The sequence below is a fragment of the Coregonus clupeaformis genome, chromosome 19 (assembly GCF_020615455.1).
Source record: "Coregonus clupeaformis isolate EN_2021a chromosome 19, ASM2061545v1, whole genome shotgun sequence".
Taxonomy (NCBI): domain Eukaryota; kingdom Metazoa; phylum Chordata; class Actinopteri; order Salmoniformes; family Salmonidae; genus Coregonus; species Coregonus clupeaformis.
This window is the reverse complement of record NC_059210.1, coordinates 26,381,750-26,397,590: the sequence shown is the minus strand read 5'-3', so window position 1 is coordinate 26,397,590 and position 15,841 is coordinate 26,381,750. Positions and strand designations below refer to the sequence as shown.

Here is a 15,841-nt window from a genome sequence, read left to right as displayed (position 1 = left end):
GATCCGTGTAAAGGAAAGAATGAATGGGGCCATGTATCGTGAGATTTTGAGTGAAACCCTCCTTCCATCAGCAAGGGCATTGAAGATGAAACGTGGCTGGGTCTTTCAGCATGACAATGATCCCAAACACACCGCCCGGGCAACGAAGGAGTGGCTTCGTAAGAAGCATTTCAAGGTCCTGGAGTGGCCTAGCCAGTCTCCAGATCTCAACCCCATAGAAAATCTTTGGAGGGGAGTTGAAAGTCTGTGTTGCCCAGCGACAGCCCCAAAACATCACTGCTCTAGAGGAGATCTGCATGGAGGAATGGGCCAAAATACCAGCAACAGTGTGTGAAAACCTTGTGAAGACTTACAGAAAACGTTTGACCTGTGTCATTGCCAACAAAGGGTATATAACAAAGTATTGAGAAACTTTTGTTATTGACCAAATACTTATTTTCCACCATCATATGCCAATAAATTCATTTAAAATCCTACAATGTGATTTTCTGGAATTTTTTTTCTCATTTTGTCTGTCATAGTTGACGTGTACCTATGATGAAAATTACAGGCCTCTCTCATCTTTTTAAGTGGGAGAACTTGCACAATTGGTGGCTGACTAAATACTTTTTTTCCCCACTGTACCTGTTGTATTCGGCGCATGTGACAAATACAATTTGATTCAATTTGATGACTAGTTAGTAGAGCTGGGACGATAAATGGAAAATGACTGACACCAACATTGCCTTCCTCTTATCAAAGCATTTTGCTACACAACGTTCGTGTAGATTGTGCTAAAACCATGATATGGTAACAGTAGTAGCCTATGCATAATGTTGATTCTTGCTATGAAAGTATCTGCCTGTCCCTGTTTAGCTGTCGGCTGCTGTGTGAGTGAACCACTCTCAGCGCATGGAGGAGGGAGAAGCACAAGCATATGACCAATGCTCAAAATGGAATTGCGGGGAAAAGACAGTTTTCAAAGCAACTACTGTTGTTCTAGTTTTTTTCCCCACAAGGAAATTGGGTAGGGGATTGTGGATCTGTCTCCGTCTGTTAGTATGTTAGCATGTTTGTACGTTAGTCACACACGACATGTCAGACAACACTGGCCCGATTTTGATGAAACTTAGGTGAATGATGCGTCGTGCCATAGAGATCCGGCATTTACAAAATTACACTGATTGGCCCAAGGGGGGCGCTGCATCATTCATGGGGGACGACATGTTTACTGTGGTTGATTTATCATTATCGCCAAAGAATTGTCCATTTATCGCAATATGGATCTTTTTCCATATCGTCCAGCTGCACTAGTTAGTACAAGGTCAAATTCAAATTCAAGTAGATTTGGGTCATGAGGAAAACCTGAAGCTCGCTTTTCATGTACATGAACCCTCTACTATATATCCTCTACTTTATGTCTCTGCCTAGCCCAGCTGCTAAATTCAAGGCTGGTGTGCATTTTTTGCATCTTTCTAAAATGCACCGCCTGCTCTGAGTGTGAGCACACTGTCGTATGACTCTGAGCATGTGACCATTAGTTCAGCCTGGGCTACCGCTGCTAAAAAGGGAAAGGCTGTCATTTGTCATGGCATTCTATGGAGGTTGAACCACAGAATATTTACCTCAAGCGAGACCCCAAAACAGAAAGTAGATTATATTAAAATGTAACTTTTACCACATATTGTCAGCTACAGCATGTAAATTAGAGAAGTTTGATTTTCAGGAGAAACATTATATGAGACTCTGGCTAGGCTTGGGCAGTATTCAGATTGTCATACCTTCATTACATCCAAGATGGCGTAGCAGTGCGGTCGTGTTCTTTGTTGTGTGTCGGTATAAATAGCCAGTTTTTTGTATTTTTTTGTATTTTTCGTACATATTTCCCTATCACACTTTTCATCCTTCTACTAAATATACTTTCCTGCAACCCGCCTCACTCAATGTGGAACGGATTCTATTATTTACTCACCTTTATCTAGAATCTCCAGTTGAAACTAGCTAGCCAGCTAACTAGCTACTTGCTTTTAGCCACCGTTAGCGGTTTTCACCCAGAACATCGTATTTTCTGCCGGAATAACTTAATCACTGGACCCTAACACCGGATCGCAACTAGCTAGCCGCAACCGAATGGCTGTTGCTGTAGGCTAATCACCACTGCCCCCGAAGCAAGCACCAGTTAGCCTTGAGCCAGGCCCATATCCCGGCTATCTACCTCTTTGTCTACCGGACGGGAGTAGCCAGCTAACTAGCTACTTGCTATTAGCCACCGTTAGCGGTTTTTCACCATTGTCCGTGGCCTGCACTACCTACCAGCCAGCTCTAGCCTGGACTATTATCGGCCAGTCTGCACTGTCTGCACAGCGCGTTATCGACCCAGAACATATCGGATTTTCTGCCGGAATCACTAAATCACTGGACCTTTAACACCTGATCATCGCAACTAGCTAGCTGCAACCAAATGGATGTTGTTGATGGCTAATCAGCCTTGAGCTAGCCTCGAGTCAGGCATATCTCCCGGCTATCTACCTCTCTGTCAACCGGACGGGACCTCCTAGAGTCAACACGGAGCCCCGCCGATCCATCACGACTGGTCTGCCGACGTAATCGTCTGTGGTTTCAACAGGCTTCCCGTTGCGACCATCACGAAGATCCATCTGCTAGCCCCGGCCCGCTAGCACACGCAAACAACAGCCGTGCTTCCTGCTCGCTGTGCTTTAGCACTAATTCGAACTGCTCTCGGACTCACATATTGCTGTTCACTGGACCTTATGATCACTCAGCTGCACAGCTGATGCCTGCTGGACTGTTCCTTTACACGGTACCCTGTCCTGTTTATCTGTTTAGCCTCAGCCCAAACTTTCATCGCCATTACCAGTTGTTGTCTTAGCTCTCTCTAATAACACCTGTGATTGCTTTATTCCTCTCTCCCATGTCAATATGCCTTGCCTATTGCTGTTCCAGTTAGTTCTTATTATACAATTTCAATATAGAACCCCAAGTCATTCTCAAACTGCCTCAAATAGCTCCTTTGTTCCACCCCCCCATACACGCCGAGACCGGCTCAATCGGGTGCCTCCAGTGATGCTATCTCTTTCATTGTTACCCAACGCTTAGGTTTACCTCCACTGTACTCATATCCTTCCATATCCTTGTCTGTACATAATGCCCTGAATCTATTCTACAACGCCCGGAAATCTGCCCCCTTTATTCTCTGTACCCAACGCACTAGAAGACCAGTTCTTAATGCCTTTAGCCGTATCCTTATTCTAGTCCTCCTCTGTTCCTCTGGTGATGTAGAGGCTAACCCAGGCCCTGCAGCCCCCAGTATCACTCCTACTCCCCAGGAGCTATCATTTGTTGACTTCTGTAACTGTAAAAGCCTTGATTTTCTGCACGTTAACATCAGAAGCCTCCTTCCTAAGTTTGAGTTATTCACTGCGTTAGCACACTCCGCCAACCCTGATGTTCTAGCAGTGTCTGAATCCTGGCTTAGGAAGGCCACCAAAAATTCAGAAATGTCCATCCCCAACTACAACATTTTCCATCTAGATAGAACTGCCAAAGGGGGTGGAGTTAGCCTGCAGAGCTCTATCATACTATCCAGGTCTGTGCCCAAACAGTTTGAGCTCCTACTTCTAAAAATCCACCTTTCCAGAAATAAGTCTCTCACAGTTGCCACTTCCTACAGACCCCCCTCAGCCCCCAGCTGTGCCCTGGACACCATATGTGAATTGATTGCCCCCCATCTATCCTCAGAGTTCGTACTGCTTGGTGACCTAAACTGGGATATGCTTAAAACCCTGGCCATCCTACAATCCAAACTAGATGCCCTCAATCTCACACAAATTATCAAGGAACCTACCAGGTACAACCCTAAATCCGTAAACATGGGCACCCTCATAGATATCATCCTGACTAACTTACCCTCTAAATACACCTCCGCTGTCTTCAACCAGGATCTCAGCGATCACTGTCTTATTGCCTGCGTCCGTAACGGGTCCGCGGTCAAACGAACACCCCTCAACACTGTCAAACGCTCCCTAAAACACTTTAGCGAGCAGGCCTTCCTAATTGACCTGGCCCAGGTATCCTGGATGGATATCGATCTCATTCCGTCAGTAGAGGATGCCTGGTTGTTCTTTAAAAGTGCTTTCCTCTCAATCTTAAATAAGCATGCCCCATTCAAAAAATTCAGAACTAAGAACAGATATAGCCCCTGGTTCTCCTCAGACTTGACTGCCCTTGACCAGCACAAAAACATCCTGTGGCTTACTGCATTAGCATCAAATAGCCCCTGCGATATGTAACTTTTCAGTGAAGTTAGGAACCAATATACACAAGCAGTTAGGAAAGCAAAGGCTAGCTTTTTCAAACAGAAATTTGCATCCTGTAGCACTAACTCCAAAAAGTTTTGGGACACTGTAAAGTCCATGGAGAATAAGAGCACCTCCTCCCAGCTGCCCACTGCACTAAGGCTAGGAAACACTATCACCACCGATAAATCTACAATAATCGAGAATTTCAACAAGCATTTTGCTACGGCTGGCCATGCTTTCCACCTGGCTACCACTACCCCGGCCACCAGCTCTGCACCCTCTGCAACTTGCCCATGCCCCCAAATTCAGACAGCTGATGTTCTGAAAGAGCTGAAAAATCTGGACCCCTACAAATCATCTGGGCTAGACAATCTGGACCCTTTCTTTCTAAAAATAGCCGCCGAAATTGTCGCAACCCCTATTACTAGCCTGTTCAACCTCTCTTTCGTAACGTCTGAGATCCCCAGAGATTGGAAAGCTGCCGCGGTCATCCCCCTCTTCAAAGGGGGTGACACTCTAGATCCAAACTGTTACAGACCTATATCCATCCTGCCCTGCCTTTCGAAAGTTTTTGAAAGCAAGTTAACAAACAGATCACCGACCATTTCGAATCCCACCGTACCTTCTCCGCTATGCAATCCGGTTTCGAGCTGGTCATGGGTGCACCTCAGCCACGCTCAAGGTCCTAAAAAGATATTATAACCGCGATCGATAATAGACAGTACTGTGCAGCCGTCTTCATCGACCTGGCCAAGGCTTTCGACTCTGTCAACCACCGCATTCTTATTGGCAGACTAAATAGCCTTGGTTTCTCAAATGACTGCCTCGCCTGGTTCACCAACTACTTCTCAGATAGAGTTCAATGTGTCAAATCGGAGGGCCTGTTGTCTGGACCTATGGCAGTCTCTATGGGGGTGCCACAGGGTTCAATTCTTGGGCCAACTCTTTTCGCCATGTATATCAAGCTCTTGCTGCTGGTGACTCTCAGATCCACCTCTACGCAGACGACACCATTTTGTGTACATCTGGCCCTTCATTGGACACTGTGTTAACAAACCTCCAAACGAGCTTCAATGCCATACAACACTCCTTCCGTAGCCTCCAACTGCTCTTAAACACTAGTAAAACTAAATGCATGCTCTTCAATCGAAGGCTGCTGGCACCCGCCCACCCGACTAGAATCACTACTCTCGACGGGTCTGACCTAGAGTATGTGGACAACTACAAATACCTAGGTGTCTGGTTAGACTGTAAACTCTCCTTCCAGACTCACATTAAGCATCTCCAATCCAAAGTTAAATCTAGAATCAGCTTCCTATTTCGCAACAAAGCCTCCTTCACTAATGCTGCCAAACATGCCCTCGTAAAACTGACTATCCTACCGATCCTTGACTTCGGCGATGTCATTTACAAAATAGCCTCCAACACTCTACTCAGCAAATTGGATGTAGTCTACCACAGTGCCATCCGTTTTGTCACCAAAGCCCCATATACTACCCACCACTGTGACCTGTACGCTGTTGTTGGCTGGTCCTCACTACATATTCGTCGCCAAACCCACTGGCTCCAGGCCATCTATAAATCACTGCTAGGCAAATCTCCGCCTTATCTTAGCTCATTGGTCACCATAGCAACACCCACTCATAGTATGCATTCCAGCAGGTATATCTCACTGGTCATCCCCAAAGCCAACACCACCTTTGGCCGCCATTCCTTCCAGTTCTCTGCTGCCAATGACTGGAACGAACTGCAAAAATCTCTGAAGCTGGAGACTCTTATCTCCCTCACTAACTTTAAGCATCAGTTGTCAGAGCACCTTATCGATCACTGCACCTGTACACAGCCCTTCTGAAATTTGCCCACTCAACTACCTCATCCCCATATTGTTATTTATTTTGCTCATTTGCACCCTAGTATCTCTATTTACACATAATCTCTTGCACATATATAATTCCAGTGTTAATACGAATTGTAATTATTTTGCACTATGGCCTATTTATTGCCTTACCTCCATAACTTGCTACATTTGCACACAATGTATATATATTTTCTGTGGTATTTTTGACTTTGTTTTGTTTTACCCCATATGTAATTCTGTGTTGTTGTTTTTATCGCACTGCTTTGCTTTATCTTGGCCAGGTCGCAGTTGTAAATGAGAACTTGTTCTCAACTGGCTTACCTGGTTAAATAAAGGTTAAATAAAAAATGTATATAAAAAGATACCGACCTTGTGCCATACCAGGATATTCCGTAATACCGGCATTGAACACAAGGGGCGCTATTTTCAAACCCTACTTAGCCTCTGTAATCCGAAGGTTAGCAATGCTAACAAGTACATGTAAAATCCGATAGAGGATGCTAACTAAATGCTAAAAAGTGCAACGCGAACATTTTATACAGTCTCTGACCTAAACTATTTACAGGACAGACATCCCAGCTCATAAAGTTTTACAATTAACTAAAAATGCTACTCACAGTTTGCTGCACGCACAAAACAAACATTAGACAGCAAGGCTGTTGATCCAGGAGGAGATTCTCTGCTGTTAGGATTTTGTTTGGAAGAAGCTAACCAACCACTTGGTTAACTAGATAGCTAGATAGCTAACTAGAAACTAAATTAGCAAACAAAATGCACAACTGCAGAGCATTTACCACATTTTAGACAGTTAACTTAATAGTTATAAGATATCTAGCTGGCAAACATTTAGTTGTGAATTCCATACTGTAAGTAAATCACCTGGCGTGTGCTGCACAACAGTGAGTGACTCACAAGGCTCCGGTCACTCGTTGTTGTGTGCTTATAAAGAAACACCACATGATTGGGGATTACGGGTAAATTTCATAATGAAAGATTATGTGGCAGATTAAATTAAGATTGCGATCTTCTTTATCACCTAACCTATAGAACAAGTTGACTGCAGGGATTTACTTAAAGTACAGTAGCTACAAATATTAACATTTATTAAAAAACTTCAAAGACATAGTTTAAACGGTATTGACGGTATTGAAAAACCATCCTGTAGCTATTTCCGAAAACCCCGGTATACGGTATATATGGTATACCGCCCAAGCCTATCTCTGGCCTCTTGTCCCTGAGTCATCCTGAAAAGGTCAAAGGCTCCATATCCGTCATCTAGAGAGCTGTGTGAATGTGACTGGAGCTGTGTCTGTATTTACGTATCCAAGCAGCAATACAATGATCTCACCAGACCTTACAGTAGGCTCTGTAAATAGAGGTAGCCTGAAAGGTGATCTTCCACTCAGAGCCCTCCCTGTCTTGGCAGTCTGTGAGCACATGGCTACACCCAGGCCCTTTCCTGTCTGGATGGGAATATGGAGCAGAATAGATCCTCTGAATCTACACTGATGTAGTATAAATAGAGATCATTGTTCTCTCTTCCTGCATGACAGCGGTTTATTGTTGCTATCCAAACGGTAGTCAAGGCATATACTGTTTATACATTAGATACTACTGGTATGATTCATTATTATGAGTTCATATTTTGAGCTTGAGTTCAAATGAAGTTTAATTTACTGAGAGGATACTGTGTTAGTTTGTTCATAGGGTCATAGGATCAGGTTCCATATTTGTCTGTGTCATACCTGTGTCATACCTGTGTCATACCTGTGTCATACTGTATCTCTCCCCAGACAAAGACACCCAGGGAGAAGAGAAGGGGAAGAAGGAATCCGTCTCAGATACGGAAGACTCCACACTGGTGAGTTAATGTTTCAAGTTTCAAAGTTTATTTGCCACGTGCACAGGTGTAAAACAGTACAGTGAAGTTGTTACTTTGAGAGCTCGTTCCCAACAATGCAGTAATAGTAATAATAATATAGATAATAATAGAAAATATAACAAAAAACATAAACAAATAAATACAAATAAATAAAAAATAAGTACGATATAGGGTGAAGAAACACGAGAATACTGTACAGGTTAGTGCCTTATTCCAAAAGTGACTAGTAGTAGGATATACTTGGAAACAGGGCTGAAAAGTGACTAGTAGCAAGAATATGTAAATACTTATGGTAATATACTAATTGTAATATATACATGTAAACAGGAGTAATAGTGACCAGTAGCAGAATAAATAAATAGATAGTAATGGTAATAGCAATCAATAATCAATGAACAGCAGCTTAATGGTAGTTATAAATCTAGTCAATAATCATTATTTTTATATTATGTTCATGTTTTTATGAATTTACAGTCACAGATCAAATGCTCTTGGTACTCTAATGATTTGGAACGTAAGTAAAACTCTGACTCCAGTCCCTACAAATCAGTTAAAGTCACATATAGTCTGATTACTGTAACATTTTTCATGACTTAGAGATAATTTGTTTCTGGGAAGCGATTATCTTATCGCTGTTCCATGCCAAGCATTCCCACCTGACCTCACTAAATAAACCCTTTTTTCATGTTATTAGCCTTCACTTTTGGGAAAGTCCGTACAAACATGACGCACTTCTCGGCCTGACAAGCTGAACTCTGCCTTCTAAAGGTCAGGTGGGCAGATATGGGAAAGTTGTGGCCACGCGGTTCACCGTGTGTGTGTGGGTGGGTGTGGGCTCTGCCCTACTCTGTTTAACGAGGAGGAGAGAAAAATAAAAGATGACCTCACCGTCTCTTCTCTCCCCTGAGAGGACTGATATGAGGGGTGAGAAACAAGCCGTAGAGAGGAAGGCAGAGATAACACAGTCCCTCTGACAGTAGCTGCAGCAGCAGTGTGAAGAGAGGGAGGAAAGAAGGAAGTGTCTGATTAGCAGCAGGATACATCCACACCAGCAGGCCAGGGCACTGCCCTCCCTCACAGCTCTAGAAGCACACCTCTTCCTATGGGAAGCCATATTGTTTCCTACCGTTGTCATTCTGTTTCTGACCACCTGGTTCCAAAAGGTGACCTTCTATTGTATAGTAGGTGTTATGTTGTGGGCAGCCATCCTCTGTGATTTTCTTTCTGATTCTCTATGATTTTCTTGTGTTGTTTTGTGTGGTGCGGAATTGTCAGCATAGTCCACAGGGCCTATGTGACTGAGATGATGTCATACTGTATGCTTCAGCCACAAACACGTGGTGTGCCTTCTCTGTCGCAATCACACCGCAATCTCACAGTGATCTTGTCAATGTCGTTGTTTAGCGTAAACTCTACAGGCAACTTTCTTCTGGTATGATAATTGTCTTTATGCAAGAAGGATTGGTGTAGTGTTTAGCTGTGATTAGTTCTGCATTTCGCCCCCCTCTTGTGAATGTGGCTAAGCTGTGCTGCTATGCTTATCTGGAGAGTGACATGTAGACATGTAGACATGTAGACAGGTAGACATGTAGACAGGTAGACATGTAGACATGTAGACATGTAGACATGTAGACATGTAGACAGGTAGACATGTAGACTTGTAGACAGGGCCACTATCACAGCTCTCTCTCTTGGCCAGAATCCCTCCGCATTTCATTGTTAGCCTTTGAGAGGAATTACACTGTAACTCTGGAGAACTCTGTCTTTTAAGAAGTTCACCAGATAAAACACAACAGCCAGCCAGCCAGCCAGCCAGACAGCCAGCCAGCCAGCCAGCCAGCCAGCCAGCCAGCCAGAAGCCTGTGGCATGGAAACCACATCGTCTCAGAGGAGAAGAATGTTCAAAACTTTTTTATGAAGTTATTTTTCAACATACTGAATCTAGTTTCAGTTAGAGAATTAGGAAGAAAAGTAGTGTGCTCTCTGAATATTTATCAGAGTCATACTGGATGAAACCAATGCTGTGGGTAAAACAAAGGCGTTATAGCTTAGTATGAGGATCAGAGTACATCTGATTTCTAATGTCAGTTAGAAAATAGAAACACTGTTTGTAGACATCATGATGTATACAGTAACTGACTATGAGACAGCTGAACATTGGGTGCAGTGCAGGACTCATTCATGTCTTCCTATTAGCAGCTGTTTAATCTCCATGCCGAGGCCTGCTCTGCTCAGTGCCCTTCCACCTGAAGCAAATATCTGCCAGTGCCAGCCAGTGAGAGTGAAAGCAGATGCCATTTCTCAGATTCTTTCAGTCTAATTCAGTTTGCTCCAGCAGTGTTCCTCGTTGTTCTGTTGATGGAATCATGTCATTGGTGTCCGCCTCACTGATTATGACAACCTGTCAGAGAGACAACCTGTTAGCTGTTACAGACTGGAGGAGCTGAATGGAATAATAATTTGATGCTAACGTTAGTCACCAACAGAAGGCAGTCTAACATCAACTGGAGCCGCATTTTGGTCGACAGACTCGGCACCAGAGATCTGTTTGTATGTGTTTCATGGCCAAAGTTTTCAACGATAAATGGAGAATGTATACAAAGAATGATAGAAAAACAACGTAGAGCACTACAGTTCAGAATTAGTATCGACATTACATTGCTATAAAATGTGATGCAGAATGTTTGGTTAATTGTTTTGTATGATGCAACACAGCTTTTAGTGTCAATGAGTTTGTGTGAGGTACAGTTGAGTAATCTTCGTAAAACAGAACTGTGAGTACTGTGGAGGCACATTTGCAGAGAGCAGCCAGGAAAGGAGGAAGTCCTGAAAGACAGACAGACTGTGCTGCTGCTGCCTGCCAAAACCATAATGAATGTTCCTGCCAGCCCTGTGTGTCCTCAGGCACCCCCTAGTGTTGTGTTCTGGTATAACTACCTCCCGATGTGTACTTGGTCTGCTCTCAGCTGCATTTCAGACAGTTAACAAAAAAAATACAGATTATATTTAAACATATATTTTCGCCAGAAAGTTTGGTTCAGTAATATATTGCCTGTCTTGCAGAGGTGTGCTTGACAGCCTGCATTCTAGTCAGGAATTGTGATGGTTTATGATTTTTTAGTTTTCACAGGTTACCAAACATAGCATGATGAGACTGTTGTAAATCTGGCACTGTTCCCTACTGCAGTGGAATGGGCTGCCAGGACACTGTAGGACTTAGTAAGTCCTGAGGCTGCTCAGTGCATAAAAGGAATGATATTTTCCTCCATATTGTTTGGTTTGGGGGAAGCAGGGGGTAGCTAGCGGTGGTGAATTCTTCAGTGAGATTCATCAGTGGAGCTGGACAAACACGTTGAGCCTGTTCATCGCTCACTGAACCTGACTAGGGTGGGTCTAGCTGTCTGTCTGTGTGTGAGAGAGAGGAGGGGAATGTCAGTCATTTAACTAAGTCTTTACACACGTCCCTCTTCTTTCCCATTCATCCTTCTCTCTGGTTTCTCTTCCTCTTCCTCTGTAGTTGTACAGCAGGATATGAGGACAGACACAACTGTGCAGTTTGTTCCTCTCTCTCTCTACCTAGGTCCTATTGACTACAGTCCTATACCAGATGAGGTCCTAAGCCCAGAGCTCCATAGGTGCCATGTACACAGCAGAGCCCCAGTCTCAGACCCTCTGTGTTTGTATGCATCAGGGCCTTACAAAGGGCCCTTCACGGTGCTCCCCCTCCCCTCCCCCACCACCACCTCTCTCAACTCACCCTGACCCACAGCCTTTTATGTCGATTGATCCTTCTCTCAGTGGAGTAGCTCACATGCTGCACCCACACTATTCTGTTTGCTGAGCAGGCAGCCTGGAAAATGATACGCTTATTGACATTTTTCCATACAACCATGTTTTAGGTTGCTTTCAGAGACTTTGAAGTGAATTCTGCATTCTTAACTGTTTGGAATAGGTTGTTATTTACTGTAGACGTGTGTTGAGAGTTTGTTGTGGTATGCACAGTGGTAGTAGAGTATGAGAATAGAAGCCAGTCCTTTGTTAGCACAAAGAGAGGCTGGAGGAAATATGGAAGTGTATGGAAGTGTTGATCAAATTCCCTCCCTTCTCCATAGTGGTTTTAACCAATGAGAATCACCATTCTAGAAAAGTCCCCTAAACAAGATTAGCACATAATGTATTTGGGTCTGTTCTTTTATTTTCCTCTCATAATGTTACAAGCCGTGTGCCCTGGGGAGTAGTAGGAATTGGGGCAAGTTGCTCTTGTTTCCAGGGGTTGTGTTGCGTTCCACTCAGCTGCCCAGACGTGTTAGGACTGAAGGAGCCCCAGCCCTCCCTCTCTCTCTCTCTCTCTCTCTCTCTCTCTCTCTCTCTCTCTCTCTCTCTCTCTCTCTCTCTCGTGTGTGTGCGTCATGTGGACAGTTTGTAATGGTTGCCATGGTTCCAACTGTTTGTCCGTTCCATTGATGACTGTCTGCAGATGTGGAGTTTTTTCCTGCTCAAGTGTTTCACACAGAGGACCCTTCTGCATTCTCCTCTGCTTCTGTACCCAGGGTTTGAGGACATGTTACACGCATTGAGATTAGAATTTTAAGTGATAAGCTTGGGATGTTTTTGATAATGATGACCATGTTTCTATTTAAATCCCTTATGTAAAGATATAGGATGTATGTTTTTAATTCATAAAAGTATTCTCCTTATTAGTAGTGTTATTAAATCAAACCTAGGGGACAAGCAACAGTAGTTGATTATGTCTCTAGTGATAGCTTCCCCTAGGACAATGCTTATCTTTCCTCACTGCCCAGGAATCACAGTGTATAGGAGAGCATCCCTCTCCTGGAGCCAGCCAGTATGCAGGGCATGCATCACAGTGGCTTCTCTCATGGCTGGCTGCCTTATCAGCCTGTTTCCGTAGACACTCTCTCCCTGCCGCTCAGCATCACAGCACACACTGGGTACAACTGTTCAACTCGTCACCACCCAGAGAAACAGGGGAAGAGGAAATAGATGGAGATAGAAGAGAAGATAAGAGGAGTTGAAATTGAACAGAAAATGGAATGAGATGAATAGAAGAAAGAAGAGAGAAAACAGCAGTGAAAGAGAGGAGGGAAAGAGGGAGAGGCTCAGCGAGTAACAGAGTGAAAGAGAGAAGAGGAGGGAGGAGTGTGTGAGAGGGAGAAGGAAAAGGAGGGAGGATCAGACTGAGGGGCTGGTTCTGTGAGCAGATGTGGGAACAGTTGCTAATTTTCCCCAAACTTCACAAAGGACTCCACAAGCCTGGGCTTCATGTTGGAATCTAGCGCCTTTCTGTTAATAACCACTACTTTTCACTGCTTGAAAAGATGTACGAGCGACACAAGCGGAGGTATAGTCTGCGTGGAAAGGGGGAGAGAACAGTGGATGTCGTTTTGATAAAGGTATGAATGGACAGAGAATCTTTTTAATTGCCACATGTGAGAGAGCGCTCTTCGCCTATGGATATGGTAATGGGAAAAAAACTGTCTGTAGGTTTTCTTAACAAATTTCATGACGTGTTTTGATGTAGCTTGCCTTCTCTGCTGTATGCGTGTGGGAACAAATTAGATTTCATATCTACGCTGTGAAGATGACTGTCACATTTCATGTCACGGGAGAGTAATTTAGTCTCTTTGTGTGTATTTGTATTTGTCCGGATGTGTCTAATTGTTAGCCGTTCCTCAGTGTGTGCTCAGGAGGTGTGGAGCGTTTGTGAGCCGTTAGTAGATGGGCTCACTGACAGCCTTGAGGAGTGTGCTCTCAGGGTGGAGTTTGTTTTTGGATGGAGAATGAAGGCCTTCAGGCCAGATCCCAGGAATATGTCCATACTCTTCTCTCTCTCTCTCTGTCTCTCTCTCTCTCTCTCTCTCTCTCTCTCTCTCTCTCTCTCTTTCTCTTTCTTTCTCTCTCTCATTTCCTCTCTCTCTCCCTCTTTCTCTCTCTATTTCTCTTTCTTTCTCTCTCTCTCATTTCCTCTCTCTCTCCCTCTTTCTCTCTCTCTCTTTCTTTTTCTCTCTCCTCTCGCTCCCTCTCCCTCTCAAACTCTTTCTCCCCCTGTTTACTTTGGATGGTACTTTGTCTGTGTGCAAAGTGTGAGTCACTGAATACAATGCTAGGATTCTGAATGTGATGCATATTCTGTTGTCTGTGTGTGTCGGGATTGTATATAATTTATGTAAACTTTGTGTAAATTCCTCTGTCTGTATTCTGTCTCTAAATGTTGTCTATTAGCAGGACCATACATGATTCTGATAGATTTTTCCTCAAATATCATGTCAAAACCTGCCCCATTTAGTTCAACAGATTAATTCGAATAGATCCTGTTTTTCCATAGACACACACAGCTACAAGCTCATAACTCAGGAAACCCTGAATTAGTTTTCTATGAAACACAGTGGCATGGCGATGCTTTCAGGAAAATACAAGGGAGGTGTTTCAGTGACATGACAAATCACTGCTCCACCAAACCACTCGGAGTTAAGTCATATTTTCAGCATCTCTTAATCATCACCACCACTTTGAGCATCTCTCTCTACTATAGCTGGGTGGGACTGGGACCAGCAGTGGGATTCCAGTGGAATGTGGCATGTGGGCTCTTGGTTGGTGAATATATATGTAGGGGTAAGGAAAGGCACTGTATCTGTATCTGAGAGAGGCCAGGCCAAAGCAGCAGAGCAGAGCATGTTGGAGCACTTGGACAGAGTAGAGTGGCCTGTGGATTTGAGGTTTGTGATAAGAGGCCAGGCTGCATCTCTGGGGCCAGGCGTCAGGCTCTATCTTTGGGCATGGGAACTGGGACCTCTCCACTCTGCTCTCCATCATCTCTCGGTGTCAGAACCCAGGCCAGACTAGTTTTGGATAGTGATCAGGCTGGACTAGATTCGGATGGCTTCAATACAGAAGGGAAGAGAGTTCCAACTGCTTAAGAGATACTTCTTTCTAAAGGATGTCATTATGCACAGGTTTGATATATTTCAAAGGGAAGAGACAAGATGGTCCATATTAGATGGCCCTATTGCAAGATTAATTATGGTGGTCAGATCAAATCTCCCCTTCCTTAGCCTTGGTCCCCCCTCTCAGGCTGTGAGAAACGGTCCTGTGAAGTCCTTTGGTGTGGTGCGGTCATGTGTGTTGTGTTCCCTGAAGGGCGAGGAGGGCTGAGTGAACTTGGTGATGGATAGACTAGGGTAAAGCGTCTCTCTAGTCCAACTCCTGGGAGAAAACATGTCTGAAATGTTTTTCTCAAGCTCTGTTAACTACGTCTCTGCTTCAGAATAACTCCATCTATTCCAAGGGCATGTATTGATTGTTTGGGCCTAAACTAAGCTTGGCAGTGTTCTTGTTTCTGTCTGCACTGTAAGTACTGTAACAAAGCACTTAAATGTAGCTCTCTCCAAGGACATTCCTCTCCCATGCTGTGCCTCTGAGTCATGCCAGACATTGGCTGTCACTGTGGAAAGTGCAAGTCTGAAGTATGCCATTCGCTATATTGGGTTTATTTTCACCAGGGACACTTCTGAACATTGAGCTTCCTTCTCCACCCACGTGTATCCATTTTTAGCTAATCATCTTCTTTTCCCAGACAGGGCAGGATACTGGTATACTGTAGAAATGCATGCACTCATCTACATTTTATCAGTGACAATTTTAGAATGGAATAAAATAGATTAGAACAAAAACAAACTATTACCCATTATTGGATAAGAACGGAAATGTGTCTGTACCTGCATATGAACTGTGTGTGCATGTCTCACGTGTTCTATATTGTATGTTACATGTGTGTGTCTGCTG

General features: G+C 43.9%; 1 protein-coding gene across 10 annotated transcripts in view; it reads left to right on the top strand.

The window, feature by feature from the left end:
- LOC121531762 (A-kinase anchor protein 13-like) overlaps window positions 1-15,841 on the top strand; it is a 117,382-nt gene that overhangs the window by 64,167 nt on the left and 37,374 nt on the right. For all 10 annotated transcript variants that reach the window (XM_041837195.2, XM_045227152.1, XM_045227149.1 and 7 more), the window contains one exon: window positions 7,950-8,017. In XM_041837195.2, coding sequence (XP_041693129.2) covers window positions 7,950-8,017 — 68 coding nt within the window. The remainder of the gene's footprint in view (window positions 1-7,949; window positions 8,018-15,841) is intronic.